The sequence below is a fragment of the Ascidia mentula genome, chromosome 6 (assembly GCF_947561715.1).
Source record: "Ascidia mentula chromosome 6, kaAscMent1.1, whole genome shotgun sequence".
In the NCBI taxonomy this organism is placed as follows: Eukaryota; Metazoa; Chordata; class Ascidiacea; order Phlebobranchia; family Ascidiidae; genus Ascidia; species Ascidia mentula.
The window spans coordinates 7,383,695-7,400,326 of NC_138571.1; the positions used below are offsets into that span (position 1 = coordinate 7,383,695).

The following is a 16,632-nucleotide window of genomic DNA, read 5'->3' on the forward strand; positions in this document are numbered from 1 at the left end:
AACCCCCTTCGCACAAAAGCCGACCCCAAACCCACATATTTTTACCCCCTTGATCAATTTCTTTTCAGTCTTTTGCTTCTTTTCAGATATTGGGTAAAACCACCAGTTCGTTTCTATCGCGCGCTTCTTTTATTTGTATGCACAAAAGGTGACGAAAGAAAACTCGCGCAACTATGACGTCATAAAGAACGTGGGAAGGAGAAAAACTAGCGCCTACACCAACCGCTGGAGGACGCTACAGAGCGAGTTTATTTCCTTCGTGTGGAAAAGCTAGAAACCACGAGAATGCGAAAAAGCGGAACAAACGAATAGTTCTACGACCTCTGTTCGGCCGAAAACACGACAAACGAAAGGGAGGACAGTTATAGTGACGTCATCGCACTTCGCAGCAGTGGAACGAGACAAGAACGAAAAAAACAGCAACGAAAAGCGAACTATAGCGGGTCAAGATTTTCCGATTTTTGCAATCATTGCGAAAAAGGGGACGTGACGTGACGCGATTCTCCGCAAAAATAAGAACGAAAAAGGCGCAGAAAGCAGACATGAAACACGGCGTCAAGTTTGTTCGCCAGATCCAGAGAATTTTTCTGGTTTAACTGTTGAATGTGGGTCGAGATTGCCCGAGATGCAGTTATGACGTAACCATGTGTGACACGTCACAAAAGCAAACTTGACCGAAAACAGAAAACACAACACGCTATGCGCCAAACCGAGCATGTAAAAACAAACTAGCGATGGATCGCTGAGGTGACGTCATCGTAGGCAATACCCGCCGCCAAAGGCTGAAATGTGGACCGGGAGGCGCAACGAAGGCACGGCGTGGCGAAATTTGGCACTGGACCAGACCCACAATCGGCCATTTCGTGAGTGGGAAGTACTTGGACGATAATGAGGTAAATTTATCAATGAACAGGGAATTCCCCTACACGCCAGGTAACAAATATTTGTTTAGTTTAGATAGAGTATTTCCAATCCAAGAAGCTAATGTTAGATTAACTCACAGACAATACATTACAAATGATTTTTTTTTTGTGAACAATTACTTTTCTGAGGGCCTGGTAGCAGTAACAGAGGTTGGTGAAACCTTTTAAGATATTTTCTACAAAAATGTAACGAAGTTTGGTCAGTAACGGGTTTTGGGGACGACTTAACAAATTTTCATGAAAAGTTTTACACATCGGCTTTTTTTCTCGTGCACACGACACCACAATTCGAGATCGACAGTGATTTCTGGTCCAAGTACCCTTAATACGCACAGGAATCGCCCGCGCACGTGGGATGGAAGTCACGCTTGAGGTACTTCAGCCAATCATATCCTTGAGCATGATCAAGACGAAAAAAAAAGAATTAAAATCGCCGAGCATCGGCTGAACAGCGAAAACTGTTCGCTGTTGACTTGCAACGACAGAAAGCAAACATGGGCGAGACGCAAGTCTTTAACATGGGGTGGCTTTACGAAAAAAGCCTAATGACATCACAAAGACAGCGGACAACGTAAAGCTATTGTCTAGAGACCGTTACAGGTGACGCGACGCAAATCGAACGAAGTAGGGCGGTCGGTTTTTGCGACAAAATCTCAGGGGATAGGAATGTCAAAATGCGCAAAATTAAGCCATTAAACTACGTCACAGATGGGTTTGCGTCACACGTTGACGTCATATGCTACAAATTGTCGCGTGTTACGTTACGACTGGGGCGCTTGATTTATTAAATTGTCCACGTCGTCTTCAGCGTTAATTAGACGGTCATCCTGCGCTTTGCGGATTCGGTTTATGACATACTGACGTCGGTTAATCCATTCCTCCAGCTCCTCTCGACAGTGGGCGAACGTACAGTTATTCTCGCTCGCTGGGAGAGGATCGAATTCGCAAATTCCTTTTTCATGTCTGCAATATTACGAAGTAACAATGCTAAGTTATTCTATCTTTTTGGCGGTTTTTCGGTCAAAATCGTCATTGTAATTCCTAAATGTTGCGCATAAATGTATGTATTCCTACAAACAGGTTTAATTCTGCTACGAATTATGTTGCAAAAATAACAAATGTCATTTTAACGTAGACGTATGCATGTAGCATCCTGACGAACGTCTTTTGTGTTACGATTAGCAATAAGTACAAGGGTTAACTACGTCAGTAGACCCACGTATTTTTCATATGCGTGGCATTGTTATCATTTTAACAACTTTTAATTGTCAACAGCTTAAAGTTGAAACTTTACCTCTCGCATAACTTGTAGTTTCCGCCTGGACTTCTGTATTTCCAGTGACCATCGCTGTCGGAAATAGCTCGAAGTTTATGTTTTTCGCTCGCACAATGCTTCTCCCACTGACGCTGTCCATTACATTCCTTGTCGCACAACCAGCAGTGGTAAGCGCTTTGCTGCAATACAACAACAAGTATTAAAAAAAAACGGTCACAAAATATAGAAAAATATAGATTGTAACCTCAATTTACGGTAATATAAACTGTTGTGTCGACAGATTTAGTGCTTAAATGTGCAAAGCAAATAACCTGCGGAACGTTATCGGTTGGCAAGATAATGCTGCTGACGTCAGAACCGTTGGCGTTGTTCTTCATACTCAGCTTCGCTTGTTCGGCTTTCGTCAAAACGTCGTATAATTCTTCAAGATCTTTCACTAAATGCGCATATATTCGATTAAATCTTTCTTGAGGAAAAGGTTACGTACGGTTGATTTTTAATTAAAGCCTAGCTCGTACATTAATATGGAAAATGTAAAAGATACTCGAGTATCGCTAAAACAGTAAGACAACGGGAATTTGTTTATTATCAGGCACCATATGGAAAACCATACAAAATGACCGCTGTATCATAAAGTAAAAAAATTTCCACTAAAACTGCCTGGACACATTCTTATTCTGTGAGGTTTGGGGTAAAGGTTTGAAAGGAAATTCAGTTCTTTGTGATTTTACAAATCCAGCCACAGTCGTAACATCATAAAATCAGGCAAATACCACAATTATTCTAGAACAAACAGATACAGAATTGTGGACCTCTACAAGAATTTACCTGGACACCTCACATAAAAGATGGATGGGACAAAACAAATGAAAAAGTTTGAGAACATACTTTAAATTACTTCAAATTTGTTTTCATTTGCACACCCATTGGTTGGTAACCACTCATATAGAGTAATAAATAAATAGTCTAACACAACGTGGTTCAAGCTCAGTGACCAATTAACTTCAGGATATGGTTGTCAAAAGTGATATTTTACCCATCCAGCGAAACACTTGTTTGTTAATTATTATCATAAAATCTACTAAAATAGTAGCCAATCTCCACCTGCTTATATACAGGTCTGACTGCCACCAGGCTATTTTTTCCCAGTTGCATATTTTGACTTATCGACCAGTATTTAAACTGTATAAAGTCATGCAATTGAAAATTTGTATCATATATTTATTAGCATTTACTTACATTGGTTGTCACGGAGATACATCCATATGTCCATTTCCTCCTGGGAATGAGCAAAATTACATTTTCCTGAGAAGGAGCATTTTTTTGAACGACGGAAGTTCTCGCACAACTCAAAGCGAACAGGTAAATTCTAAAATAACAAATTTCATCTGGTTAGATTCCGTACAGTACAGGTTCTGGGGTAACTGCTTCCTGTTTTTCAGAAATTAACATGTTTGGTCAATACTCGTCAATGCAAACAGTTATATAATGATTAGTTGTATAATCAATTAAAAGTGCACCTTGTTTTTCAAATATGGAAGATCCCTAATTTGTGCCCAGGATCTTTTAGCTGTAAGTACCAGCATAACTTTCTTGTTCATCGGCCAGGAATGTTGAGCACGAGCCGTGCAGTATTTTAGATCCTTTGTTGATTCACTGATCTGACCATTTTTGTGACACAGTGAGCAGATAAATTTGGCCTTCCAGCTGTACATATAGTTTAATACATGTTTAATGCTTTTTAACATTTTTCAGGAATTTTACACTGCTGTTATTAAAGGCTTATAAATCTCATATACCTTATGCGGTTTATAAAGTTTTTTCTGTAGTGTTTATGCAGCTTAATCATCGCTGGCTTACTATTTTTTATGACACACCAACATTTTGCCTATTGTTCTGAGTTTTAAAGAGATTTGATAATGGCAGCTATTGTAACAGCTTAACATGAAGCTACCAGCCTAACTTACAATTGTAAGTGAAAGAATTGGTGACAAGACTTGTACTGAACATACAGAAGTATTAAACATTTATTTCAGAATACAATGTTGGGTGACTTAAAATTGAGAAAATGTGGCACACAATGTTGTAACTATAAGTCAATTGTTGGTAGTATTTGTAATTACAGAGAAAATGCGGCGGTAAGAAATATTACAGAACAGAGTGTTTTACTTACCGAAATGGTTGGAGATTTTCATCAAGAAACCACTCTCCTCCCTCAACATCTCCATTGGAAGCAGACAGCTTCGAGATATGTTCCTTGGCTTGTTTCACTACATCCCCAGGTGCCAACCTAGGTTTGGATTATCACAATTAGTTATTTTCATGGTTTTGTTCAGAATCATCTTCTCATTGGATTGAGAATAGTTAATGGATGAACTTTACTTTGGTGATACAGGCTTTGTTGTTTATTAAATGCTTTTAGAAAGTGTATTCCGTAATCTCTAACACTTACGATTCCTTGTCCATGATTGCCCATGTGTCTCTTTCCACAAGGCTGTGAGCAAAATGGCAATCATCACCTCGGCTACATTGAAATCGGATTGCATGACGACATAATATAGGTTGCTGGACAGGACCTCTGATTTCCGTGTATCTGACTGTACTCTCACGGATGATGTGAGTCTGGAACATATATAGAAAGTTGTAGATGCCAATTATCACAATGATGCTGGTACAAACAGATCAACTGCGAGCCTCTATGTTAATTTATCTGGATATTCAGTCATCAACCAAGTTATACATTTTCTAAATAAATGATTGATGTGACATAACAAATAGCAACTTGAAATTGCTATTAATTTTTTTACTTGCACAACCCCTGGGGGTTGGCGAACCCAATTTTGGCAACCAGCGATATTAAGTAATAAATAAATGGTGGTCCAAGCATTAGGTCACAGCAAATGTTTTTTTCTGAAAATCAAATTTTGTCAAAATGCTCTTGGCTTGGTAAATATGAAAATTGAACCCCCCACCCTTTTGTGAAATAATTTGGTCTGTTTTCATAGCTAAACAAATGTCACTGTAATTTATTTTGTCAAGATCTCTGTGAAAACCAGAAACTTTCTTTAACATTGACCTAAAAACCTCATCGTGCTTGCATTCCCAATGTTTCCAAACAGGGAGCTTTGTTACCAAACAAGTGTCATTTTTCGTCAGTCTAAGGACTAATCTTGTTTTTTAGTTGTCGCGTTTTGTAATGGTAAGCGGTTTTCTTGTGTGTAAAGTACCGCAAAAACTCACATCGAGTGTTCCATAGCTTTACGTAGTTAAATTTATGTTTATGAATTTGTTCATATTACTGCTTATTGTTTGAGCATAGATTGGAATCTTGGGAATCAAAGTATAAGGTATGTACATAATATGTATAATTACAGAATGTGATGCAGATTTAATACAAAATAAGTGCTTTCTGATTTTTTCCAAATCTGATGTCTTTGAAAACTATGACTTACCAGCTGTTGGTTTTCAGGTGAAAGTTTATGAGGAGTAGTTTCATTCATGCACACACCAAGCACAGTGTTAAACATGCTCACAATCCTCGGTTTGTTCTGAAAACAAGCTCTGCAGAGGAAATCGAAAGTACCACGATGTTTGCACAGAATAAGTCCAACCAGTGAAAAGTTGCGCACATAGTTCATGTCCATGGATTTGCACAACCATGATCTAAAAAAACAGTTTCAAAAATTGAGATGTTTATAATTATGTAAAGAAATGCATATTTGAAAAAATTCTCTTGTAAAATTGTTTTTTCCTATTATCATGTTCAGGAAAAAACACACCATGCATCTAATATCTATGCATACAGTCTATCCCGACATGTAGTTTAGGAAGCATCTTAACAAAAACATTAAGCCTTTTTGCTTTACCTGTTCAGCATTCCTTTCCTTTCCAATGTCCATACATCAATTTCCTCCTGGTTGTAAGCAAATGTGCAAACAGCTGGGTAGGTACAGTCATGGCCCGCCATTAAATCCTTGCAAATGTAATAAGGACCATCATATAGTTGAGCCTTGGACTGTGGTTGTGGTCTCGGACGTATCTTCAGCCATTCCAAACTCCCACGGTGCCGACAGAGGAGAATGTTTTTATAACATGCGTGTGAAAGATTTTCATCATGTCTGTAAGAATAAAGGAAAGTAAACAAATGAAAGAAATTAGTGAAGCACATCCACAAATACTTCAAGAAATGATGGAAATTATCAGTTTAAAAAATAGTAAAAACATATTTTAATAAAACTCACTTAAAATCTATGACTCGAGGGCCAATCCTCATCACACATTCTGAGCAGCCAAGTTTAAATTCATGGGTATCATGAAGTGGGTTACGAAGAATCTCACTTAAAGAGTCACTAATTTCTGTTGACTCAAGCATGTTCGATGTGTATGTACCAGATGACATGTTAACAATAGCAGATGATGTGTCTGTAACAATTTACAAAACCATGGTTTTCGCAATTTGCATTTAAATCTAAAACACCACGTACACTGATGGCTTACTGTTAACATTACTGGTTTCCTTAATTTTTCCAGAAGCTAGCCCTCTAGTTCGCATTGTACTTTATCAGCGATGCCTATTTATTTTGACAATAAGTCAATGTTATGAAACTATCAGGAAGTTTCATATTGAAGTCAGCTGATTTATTAGCAATACAATATAAACAGAAGTTTCAATATTGCTGATAAATCAGCTGACTTCAATTTGAAAGTTCTGATAGTTTTATAACATTGACCTGTTAGCATTACTTTAAACAACTTAAAAAATGAAATAATAATCACAATAGCAAAAAGGTTAAACATTCTTTTTATGTCACATTGCCAACGTGTTTAATAAAACTGGTGTTAATCAGAATCAAAAAGAGCTGGAGGTTTGGGTCTGAAAAACTCACCAAGGACTGATACAGAATTGGATAACGGCTGTTGGTCAGGATTACGTTGTTCTATGGTTGTGGTAATTCCTAACATGGCTGGTCCAATAATTGAACCAGTAAATCCTGCTTTGGATGAATCAACAGGAAAATGAGTGTAACTGGGGGTCACTGCGTTGTGGTTTATGCCTGAAAGACAGAGTAACGAAACTGCTAAATCCATGTTTGTCAAGCCTGTGTTTTGGCAAACAGTGGAATGTTTGCAGATCTAGATACGACTTTACCTTGAAACTTGCGTCATTCCCTCACTACTATTTCACCATTTTTGCATACAGCTAGTTGTAATAACAACAAAAGGATTATTTTGTCATGTTAAAGTGTGCTTAAAAAATTTGTTTACTAAATATTTACTTGAATCAGTGTTTTCAAGCTAATTTACCCAGAACAAAGAAACAAGCGTTTTTAGGCACCAGCTCTTAAATACATTTAAAAAATTATATGATTGTTGATTTACCACCAAATGAAGAGTTGATATTCATGGAATTTTGCCACAGTCCAGGCTTTGTAGGGAATGACGATTTCTAAAAAGATAACAAGTTAAGATATTATAAATGTCTAAAAAAAAACGCTTACAGTTGTGGATCCAGTGTTAAGTTCCTCTTCTATGGCTTTGGCCAGCTCCTGGTCCACCTGACTATCCACACTTGGAATCTGGGATGGACCTAGAAGCTGTGAGTTTTCTTTCCATAAAGCATCTCCAACTGTGAGAGCACTTGTTAAACTTTGTGATCTTTGATAGCCTATAGGAAGAGGAAGACTGTTGTCGCGGTAACTGTTAGTTATTTGCTCAGTTGGTGAAAACAAAGAGTCTGGCCCAAAAAGAGAAGATTTCATCTGGTTTTGATAGTTGGTATTCGGATACATCGGTCTGGAAATGGGACCAAAAACAGGCTGCGGAGGCTGTGGCTTGTTAAAAGTGTTGTTTGGCAATCCGTTGCTATTAAAAGGGGATGAAAGGTTGGAACTGTTATTGGAACTATCTTGACTGAAAAATGATTGAAATTTGCTTCCAGTTTGGGGATAACCCTCATTTCCAGGACTGGCATGTAAGTTGGGCATCAGCATTGAAGTGGTTTTATTTGGAAAGTTTGAGTAAGCTGAAAAACCATTGCTTTGATCTCCAGCACCATTCATAACAGGCCACTGAGAAGGTGGTTGTGAAGAAAATACATTTTGTCCCAACATATCGCGAGCTGGCGTGTAAGCACTTCGACGTCCATCACCAATTGCACCTTTGTTACTTAAATTTCCTAGTTGCTCTTCTCCTATGCTTTGTTTGAGGATGTTTAGAAGCTGTGCTGATTCAGTGTCCTGCAAACAAAATATATGCAGTCAGCATCTCTTAATAACTTAAAGGAAATCAATGCGTTTTTATGAAACTTGTTGATGTTCCACCTCGTTTGTTAATTTATTCTTTGTGGTACACATATATGTTACGAAAAAAAACAACAACATATGTTTGCAAGAAGAACATTCCAACAAACAAAGGAACAACGAGGAATGTAAAAACTCACAAATGTTGCAATTTGGGAAAACTTCATCATCAAAGTCAAGGCATCATTTCTTCTTCCATATTGAACCAAAATTCTGGCTTTAAACCTCAGAGCATTTTGATTGGCTCCATTGCTTATCGTAAGCACTGCATGAAACATTTTTCAACATGAAAACAAGGTTTACATCAACTAGTAAATTGAAGGTAAAGATGCCCACTTTTTTTCTTTGTTGAATTTAAGGTGTTAGGGATGTTTAGTATGGCAATATTTCAAATTCATGCTAATAAACATAACAAACTGTCGAAAAAATAATGAAGTACTTGCAACAATGTTTGTCACAATTTAAATTTGCGTTCTTAGCTTTAGGTGCAGATATTATATAGTTTAACTTTTCAAAGACTATAAAACCGTTTAGTTAACTTCTAATTTCAAATCGATTTTTCCAAAGATAATTATGAAGATAATATCTTCACCATATTATGGCGATGTTAGGGAACAGTATTTGAACAATGTCTGCTGTATATTATTACAGGACCAAAGAAAATTAAAATGATTTGAAAATCTACTATAAACATATTATTTGGGAATTAATTTCAGTGTCAAAAAGTAATATCTAGACTATAATACTAATTTAGAGAACTAATTTATATGTACCCTTTTCAGCATCTTCTAGTGCAGATGAGGGATTGCCCTAAAAATACAAAAATAACAAAAACTTGAAATCATAAGGAACAGAGAAATTGTTAACAGAGTTATTCAAAATCAATATAACAGTTATTACTACACAAAATGTATGTTTTTAACTTGCCAGGGATAACATGATACCAGCTCTTTCCATCAGAAGTCTTTCAAGGAACTTAAGGTGTCCATTTATAGACTCCTTTTTCATGTAGGCACATATGTTTATTCCTTCACTGAGTTGCACTATTGCTTCCTGGCTGTTACCTTCCTTTGATAACTCTACGCCTTCTTCAAGTAGCATCTCTTTCAATTGTGTCAAGAATGCCTGGTGATAATGTAGGTATTAGAAAAACAACAACAATTTGTGTCAACATGAAAAAATTTCGTAATGTTTTCAAAATCATACCTCATACATATCTGGAGTACCAGACCACGGAGATGAAGACCTAATAAATATGAGCCAATGTCAATATACTAAAACAATATATTGTAAAAATCTAGTTGTCCTATTTTTACAGAAAGTAGCTTTAGTAAAAAAGCATATTTACCAGGTTGATAATTAGTATTTGCAGTAAAAATCTACTTATTATTAATGTTCAAACAGCAAGTGCCTTTTTATGACTATCTACTATAAGTGCCAAGTACAGGGGTGCATCCCCTTAAAATATCACCAGGGGTGCCACACCTCTGTTTCATTGTAAGTGCATGCAGTCTTACTCTTGTAGCTACTAATACAAGATAAAGTTTAAAAAGGAAACATCTTTTCATTTGTGTTCAATGCAAACCCATCACAAATCATATGCGTAATATTTTTGCATTTCTGTAATAATGTGTAACAAGCATCAACAAAATACTGAGCTTTAACAAAGTTTTAAAGATGATAGATATATTTAACCCTCATTAGCAATGTTGTTGCTCAAAACCTTATTTGAAAGCAGCATCATTAAATAGTGGTTTGATAGTGGACCAAATCAAATAATTTTGTGACTTCAAGGAAGTGACAACCCTGACCTTTAGAAACTAACAACTTGGCATCCATGCTTGCTACATGGAGATTACATGTTTTATTCACTTATATATGTCATAATTTAACATACTGCAGAAATTCCAATCCTTGCTTTATTCTACTTCGTCTTGTTTTGCGAAAGTCCACTGTAGGTTTTGCAATTGCATTCGTCACACTAGAATATCATATAAATATGTATGCAAATAAAAAACATGTTAAAAACACTATAAATATACCTTTTATTAATTACTACCGATGCTGCCAGGCCTGTGTTATGCTACAATATGGCTCTTCTAACAATAATTTTAGTACATCAAGCATAGCAACCAAAACATTGATGTAATAAAATTATTGTCAGAAGAGCTGTATTGTAGCAATACTTTTTATCATTCTGAAAACAGTTGCAATGAGGATCAGCATACTTTTAATTGTTTCAAAAAATATCATAACCCAAACCATGTGAACATTCATTGGTGATTTTTTAGCATAAATTATTTATGCAAGCAATGTAAAAATTAGTGATGTACCGAAGCTTCGGTTTGCCTAATTTATTCCGTCAAATCATCGTTTTTGAAGATTCGGTTTCGGCCAAATGTATTGTTTTGATTACTTTGAAACAGGATAGTATTTATTATGCAAAACTTGTCTTTTCCGCGTAATTGTGTTTTACACAATTTTACAAACTGTACTAAAACTAACGAGCAATCAACAATGCCTTTTCAGTGACGTAACAATAAAACTGTCACAGAGACGAATTATTATTGTTATGCAAGTCTTTGCATTTATGGTCTCCAAGGAAATATCAAAATTTGTGGTCAATAGGGTTCATGAAAGTATTATCGTTTTGCCCATGTCAGGTACAAGATTAGTAATACACTTGGAAACTAACAACAAAGGCCAGGACAACCTTAAAACTCAAAGAACTGGTAATATTTAAACAAATATCTTGTTGTAGCATGAGCATACGTGTATGTGTTAGGTCACAAATGATGCCCTTCGATTGGGCCAAATTTATTCTTTATTTGGTACAACACTAATAAAAATCTAAGATTCTGTGAGTTACTTATTCATACCAAGCATTTGTTGTGACTGTTTGAGCCTCTGAATTGGCATGACTAGTTTCAGGTGGGGGAGCAGCCACATCTTTCCAAGCTTGAGTTCTGGGTGGTGGTGGTGGGGCTGGAGGAGCGGGGGAAAGGTTTTCTAAAAAACGAAATAAAAAAACAATTTATCCAAGTTTTGTGAAAAAAAATCTTTCCAGAAAAAGGAACAGTTTGAAATGGAAAATAATATTTTGACAGAGAAAGTCTAGCTTGTTTACCTGGCTGGGGTAATCCGTTCATTACATCACTTTGATATCCATCACGCTTGGTTACTGGTTTCCACGTGCTGTTTGCCTTGTTATTGTTGTTATTTGCAAATTCAACTGACAGCACATTCCCTCGAAAAGTTTCCCCGCTCAAATTGCGCACAGCATTATTAGCCATGGAGGGAAAGCGCATGTGCACAATTGCATGGTCACTCATTATACGACATAATGTCACAGTGCCAAACTTTTTGAAGAGTTTATGCAGATCCTGCGATGTGATTCCGCTTGGCAAATTTTTTACAATCAACTGGCATGATTTCATAGATCGTGAAGTAGAAAGCTCAACACTTAACTTGCTTCCACAAAGGTCATATTTATCCAGTGCACTAATTGCTCGATGTGCATCTGATTCATTGGACATATGAACAAAGCCATAGTCCCGCAATATATCACAATCAGACACTGGGCCATAATTTTCAAACAGCTCCCGAAGCTGTGCTGAAGTCACAGCCGGTGACAACCGGCCCACAAATATCTTAACCATACTGTGTCTGAAGAATATTCACACAAAAACAATATTAATTAAAAAATATATATACTTTAAAATTAGGATACAGATTTAACTTGTCTGATGTCTTACTCAATAAGCTTTAGCATTTTTAGCAGTGTACCTGACTGGAAATTTTGCAGTTTCTGCTTAGGATTGTTTTGGCGAACAGTAATTGTACTAACTACTCCAGATTGGAAACAACTTTCACAAAAATTTGCCGACAATGCACGCAACAAAAAATTAGCTAATGCATTAACATACGATAAACACTGTGATCATACACGCAATTAAGGAAAAAAAAACCTCCACACAAATAATAAACTTTCCAATCTGGTAACTATCAAATAAGGTAGGCCTATAGCATATGTGATATATTAGATATTTTTTCTGAAAACATTTTTAAAAATAATTAAAATATGTGCACAGAGGACTTATTCTTTTAAATATCTTATATTTCTCATATTCGTTATTCACATTGGAATCCATTGGGCAAAATAAAATGATAAGCAGAGCAGAAAAGAGTAGCTACAACTACAAGCATGATAAATTATAAATACAATATAATTTTTTTTTAATAATGCTAAAGAAAATTCTTTCAATACCAATATTAAGTTCTTTTGGTATCTTTCTATAAAACCTCAATAAAAGCTACCTTGGTCATTGGTGTCAAACAATGGTCATGTGACCTTTGTCTGCCGAATTTTAAACACCGCTTTTATCTTTACACAATCCATATTAGTAAAACAATTCAACGACTAATTACAAACACTTATGCTGATGTCCCGAGTATATTCTTTTGCGCCATACACAAATAACACGTAGTATGTAACGTAAGCATTACATGAGAAACAAAAGACTTCAAAATTCGCCATTTTAGAGGGAACGATGAATAAACGGATTTCCCCCTACGATTCGAATTTTCACACTTGTTCAGTACGGGAGTCACGTTGGCAAATTGCTGATGAAGGCTGTGTGTACTTTTAGAGTCACTGTTGTAATTATGTTAATTTTATATGATGAAATTATAGCAGTTTCACAATTTTGTTGAGGTTCTGCGTAAGTACTGGCAAATTATTGCTATATGGTTTTGATAAACTCTCAATGAAAAACGTTGGAATGTTTCAATCCAAATTTATTTTATGGCAAAATGTATTATTTTAATTGTTCTGCAAGTATTAAATATTATTAACAATATCGTATCTTGCTCTCATAGAAAAGTCGTTATTGTGTAAGCATGATGTGGCGGGCAATGTTTGTACTCGTATTGATGACACGCGGAAATTCGTACACACACAAGTTGGGCCTAACTTGAATACTACACACTAATCGTTATGACAGTGTGCTTTGTTTTCTTCCTCGCTCGATTTTGTCAACAAAACAAAACGGAACCGCATTGCTCTGCGACTGCGTAGATTTGTGTGTAGATTTGTGCATAGGAAAATACAACATAATGCTTGTGTATTTTGTTTGGGTTTATATCGCTCTAAGTGTCTGGAAACAAAACGATTGAAATTGTGAGTGAATTTAGTTGATAACACGTAACAGCATAATCGCACAGAAAATAATTAAGCCTGTTTCAGCATATCCAAATCTTTATTTTGCCTTTGTTGCGTAAATTGGGTAATACTTTATGTTGGGGCCGCATAATTTTCGGACTATCAACAAAAGATTAATTAGTTAAAAATAATTTTGTGTTAACAAGCAATATTTGCTGCTTTTAAGGTGAAACAATCTTGTACTAAACATTTGTGTATGTATAAGAAGTAATAATAAATGTCTGATGCAAACAAGATGGACGATCTAAAACACCAAGTTATGATTAATCAGTTTGTTCTTGCTGCTGGGTGTTTGTCTCATGAGGCACGTGAACATTTGAAGTCTTCACATTGGCAATTTGAGGTATTGTAAATTATCCTGAACAAAATCTGTGCCCTAAAAATATAAAATCCATAGTCCCCACAATCAACAGATGCTAAAAAGTATTTGGGCTACAGTTCAAAATAGTTTGGAAAACCACTGGTCTACGGTCTATAAATAAATGTGCGAAAGGGCATTTAAAGATTTCGAATTAAGTCATGTCAAACAAAGGCAGTTTTGCACTGCAAATAAAAGTCTGCTCACTTTAGGCATTTGGTGATTTTGTTCTGCAACAAAACAAAAGTTGGTAAAACCGAAATGACATTTATCATCTATAATTCAGGCTGCATTAAGCAACTACTTTCAAGAGTCTGGAATTCCACATCAGAACAACCAACATCCGGTAAGTAACCATTTTTATTGCCTACCATCAGTAAATGTGTGTTGAAATTTATTTTTTATTTTCAGCTTTGTCCTCCAACAAACACACCAGCCACCCCACCTGCATTTCCGGAAGCACTTCTAGCCTTATCCAAGTTACAAGCCTCTGATGGTAAGCCATCACAAATGATGAGCACAAGTCCACAGGCGCAGGGATCGCAACAAGGAAACCAACATGGTTTTATGAGAGTGCAAAGCAGCTAACAGCTTGTTCATCAATGAATAGCGATGATAATCTTGACTCTTTAAAAGTAAAACAATTTCCGATCACAAACTAAGACAAATGTGCATGGAAACACTGATTGAGAATGTTACATAACCAACACCTACAAAAACCATTGTTTGTATAGATGGCATATAGAAGGAATACTTGCTGTATGAGCATTTCTTCTCAATTTTGTGTAACATTGTCATATCTATACAAATGCACATAATGCTGTCAATGTTATGCAGATAATGCTATTGTGACAAGCACTCTACATTTTCCATAGACTTTAAGCCTAATGCAATGCTTAACAAATTATTCATTTGTTTCTAACTTAGGTAAAATAAAAAATATGATATGAGGAGCTAGGATTTCTCTCCTTTAGTATTTTGTCCTTTAAGTCACCAAGAATGGGGTCAATTGGCGATTGTCATGACCTTTTTTGTTAAAATGTATTTTTTTTAAACCTGCTAAGTTGCTATATGGTCTAAATATTTTTCTGTGGCATGGTCATACGTAGAATACCGGATTGCTTGCAGGCATATTCAGTCTGCACTAGCCTGGTTTCACTGTGTCTCTGTGTATTGGCATACAAACACCTGACAAATCACATATTATGTTGTAAGGGGCTGTGAAAACGTGGAAGTATTTTACTTGTCATATTTTTTCCACATTAATGCCTATTTTTGAATAAAACACAAATGTGTCTTCTGAAATTATATTCTGCAGCATTTTACATGATGATTTGTGAATTGTTGGTTGTTTTCTTTGACCTTAATTACAATATGCCAGCAGAACTCACTACTTTTTACACAGCCTAACTAACTTATGTAGAAAATCTTTATATTGCAAATAAAAACAGATCATGCTTTTAATAAGAGCTGGTTTAAACGAGTTTATAACATGGCAGTTTATTAAAATTTTGGAAATATGGTTTGGGGGAATCAGTTTGCTAACTTCTCTGTAATAAAGCCTACTTACGAAATACCCATTTACATTTTTTGATGTATTGACACACTAAAAGCATTTAAACTGCTTTCTTAAACTTAACAATTTGTAGGTTTACGGCTTCATTGTCCTTTTTCATTCACATACAGTTGTTATAAGTGTTTCGGCATGCACTGCATTTTTTTCAATGTTTCTTAACAACTTGCTAAAGTGATTTAAATTGCAAGGGGCAGGAGACATGTTGTATTGTGTATGTGTTGCACATTTCCGTGTGTATCTAAATAATGAATTGTTCTTACAAATATTCGCTTCGAATTGATGTCACAGTTTGCCATCTCCTGTTCTATTTTGATTCTCATGATAAGTTTTGCAGTGCCTGAATGCTATTGTATGCACCTTTTTGTTTTGGAATATTATTGGTGCCAATTGGCAAATCTAAGTTTGAAAGCCACAAAAAGTGAAATATTGTTTGCAACCTGGTCTGGCTTAAAGTTTGTTTGATCATGTGAGCCTTGTGTTGTTTATCTCAACCTTCCTACTTTTTGTTTCAAACTGACAAAATAAAAAGCCTGTAGATCTGTGTGATACAGTGTCCAGACCTTTAAAAAATAACCACAAATTTATGTGTTTTTGTAAAGTGCCACACTTCAATCTAAACGTAAGCTTTCCTATGGGCTGCTAACCTTATTTTTGGGTTTCCGTTTCCAATCATTCACCCAAAGCAAAACCTTCATACAGAGTATTAAAACGTGGTTATGACGATGTGTATCGGTGTTTTAGGTTTCGTTTTTGTAAAATTTCAAGTAAGTCATAAGGAGATATCACATGTTTATTATTTTCACAAAATAGTGCTGCGCACATGAACAGCAAACATCCGAGTAAAATTTCATAGACAAGCACAAAACCATGAAGGTTACGGAGTTCGGCGCCCACATCGGCAGGTATATCCAGGTAAAAAAAAGTCGAGTTTGTCGCCGAAGCGATGACTTTGGAAAACATGGAAATCCTGATGGTGAAT

General features: G+C 36.0%; 2 protein-coding genes across 2 annotated transcripts; one reads left to right on the forward strand and one right to left on the reverse strand.

Annotated features, from left to right (window-relative positions):
• Positions 1-123: 123 nt before the first annotated feature.
• LOC145905313 (zinc finger CCCH domain-containing protein 7A-like) lies at positions 124-12,166 on the reverse strand. The gene is made up of 20 exons (XM_082992478.1): positions 11,626-12,166; positions 11,378-11,507; positions 10,396-10,479; positions 9,705-9,744; positions 9,426-9,623; positions 9,272-9,308; positions 8,639-8,763; positions 7,698-8,435; positions 7,579-7,645; positions 7,086-7,253; positions 6,441-6,621; positions 6,066-6,317; positions 5,652-5,862; positions 4,652-4,821; positions 4,373-4,489; positions 3,720-3,906; positions 3,439-3,568; positions 2,511-2,635; positions 2,218-2,378; positions 124-1,886 (listed from the first exon to the last, which is right to left on the reverse strand). Exons 1-20 carry the CDS (start codon positions 12,155-12,157, stop codon positions 1,685-1,687), a joined length of 3,855 nt encoding a protein of 1,284 aa, XP_082848604.1. The 5' UTR covers positions 12,158-12,166; the 3' UTR covers positions 124-1,684.
• A 1,721-nt stretch (positions 12,167-13,887) lies between these two features.
• On the forward strand, positions 13,888-16,196 carry LOC145905882 (UBA-like domain-containing protein 2). The gene is made up of 3 exons (XM_082993200.1): positions 13,888-14,062; positions 14,364-14,423; positions 14,489-16,196. The coding sequence occupies exons 1-3, from the start codon at positions 13,937-13,939 to the stop codon at positions 14,663-14,665; spliced, it is 363 nt and encodes a 120-aa protein (XP_082849326.1). The 5' UTR covers positions 13,888-13,936; the 3' UTR covers positions 14,666-16,196.
• The last annotated feature ends 436 nt before the right edge of the window (positions 16,197-16,632 follow it).

Excerpts from the sequence above, each read along its gene's own strand:
- LOC145905313 (XM_082992478.1), bottom strand. The coding sequence starts at position 12,157 with ATGGTTAAGATATTTGTGGGCCGGTTGTCACCGGCTGTGACTTCAGCA. Across the intron at positions 7,254-7,578 it reads TATCAACTCTTCATTTGGTG|GCATAAACCACAACGCAGTG; the intron begins GTAAATCAACAA and ends TCTGTCTTTCAG. Across the intron at positions 3,569-3,719 it reads TTCCATATTTGAAAAACAAG|AATTTACCTGTTCGCTTTGA; the intron begins GTGCACTTTTAA and ends TTGTTATTTTAG.
- LOC145905882 (XM_082993200.1), top strand. The coding sequence starts at position 13,937 with ATGTCTGATGCAAACAAGATGGACGATCTAAAACACCAAGTTATGATT. Across the intron at positions 14,063-14,363 it reads CTTCACATTGGCAATTTGAG|GCTGCATTAAGCAACTACTT; the intron begins GTATTGTAAATT and ends TCTATAATTCAG. Across the intron at positions 14,424-14,488 it reads ATCAGAACAACCAACATCCG|CTTTGTCCTCCAACAAACAC; the intron begins GTAAGTAACCAT and ends TTTTATTTTCAG.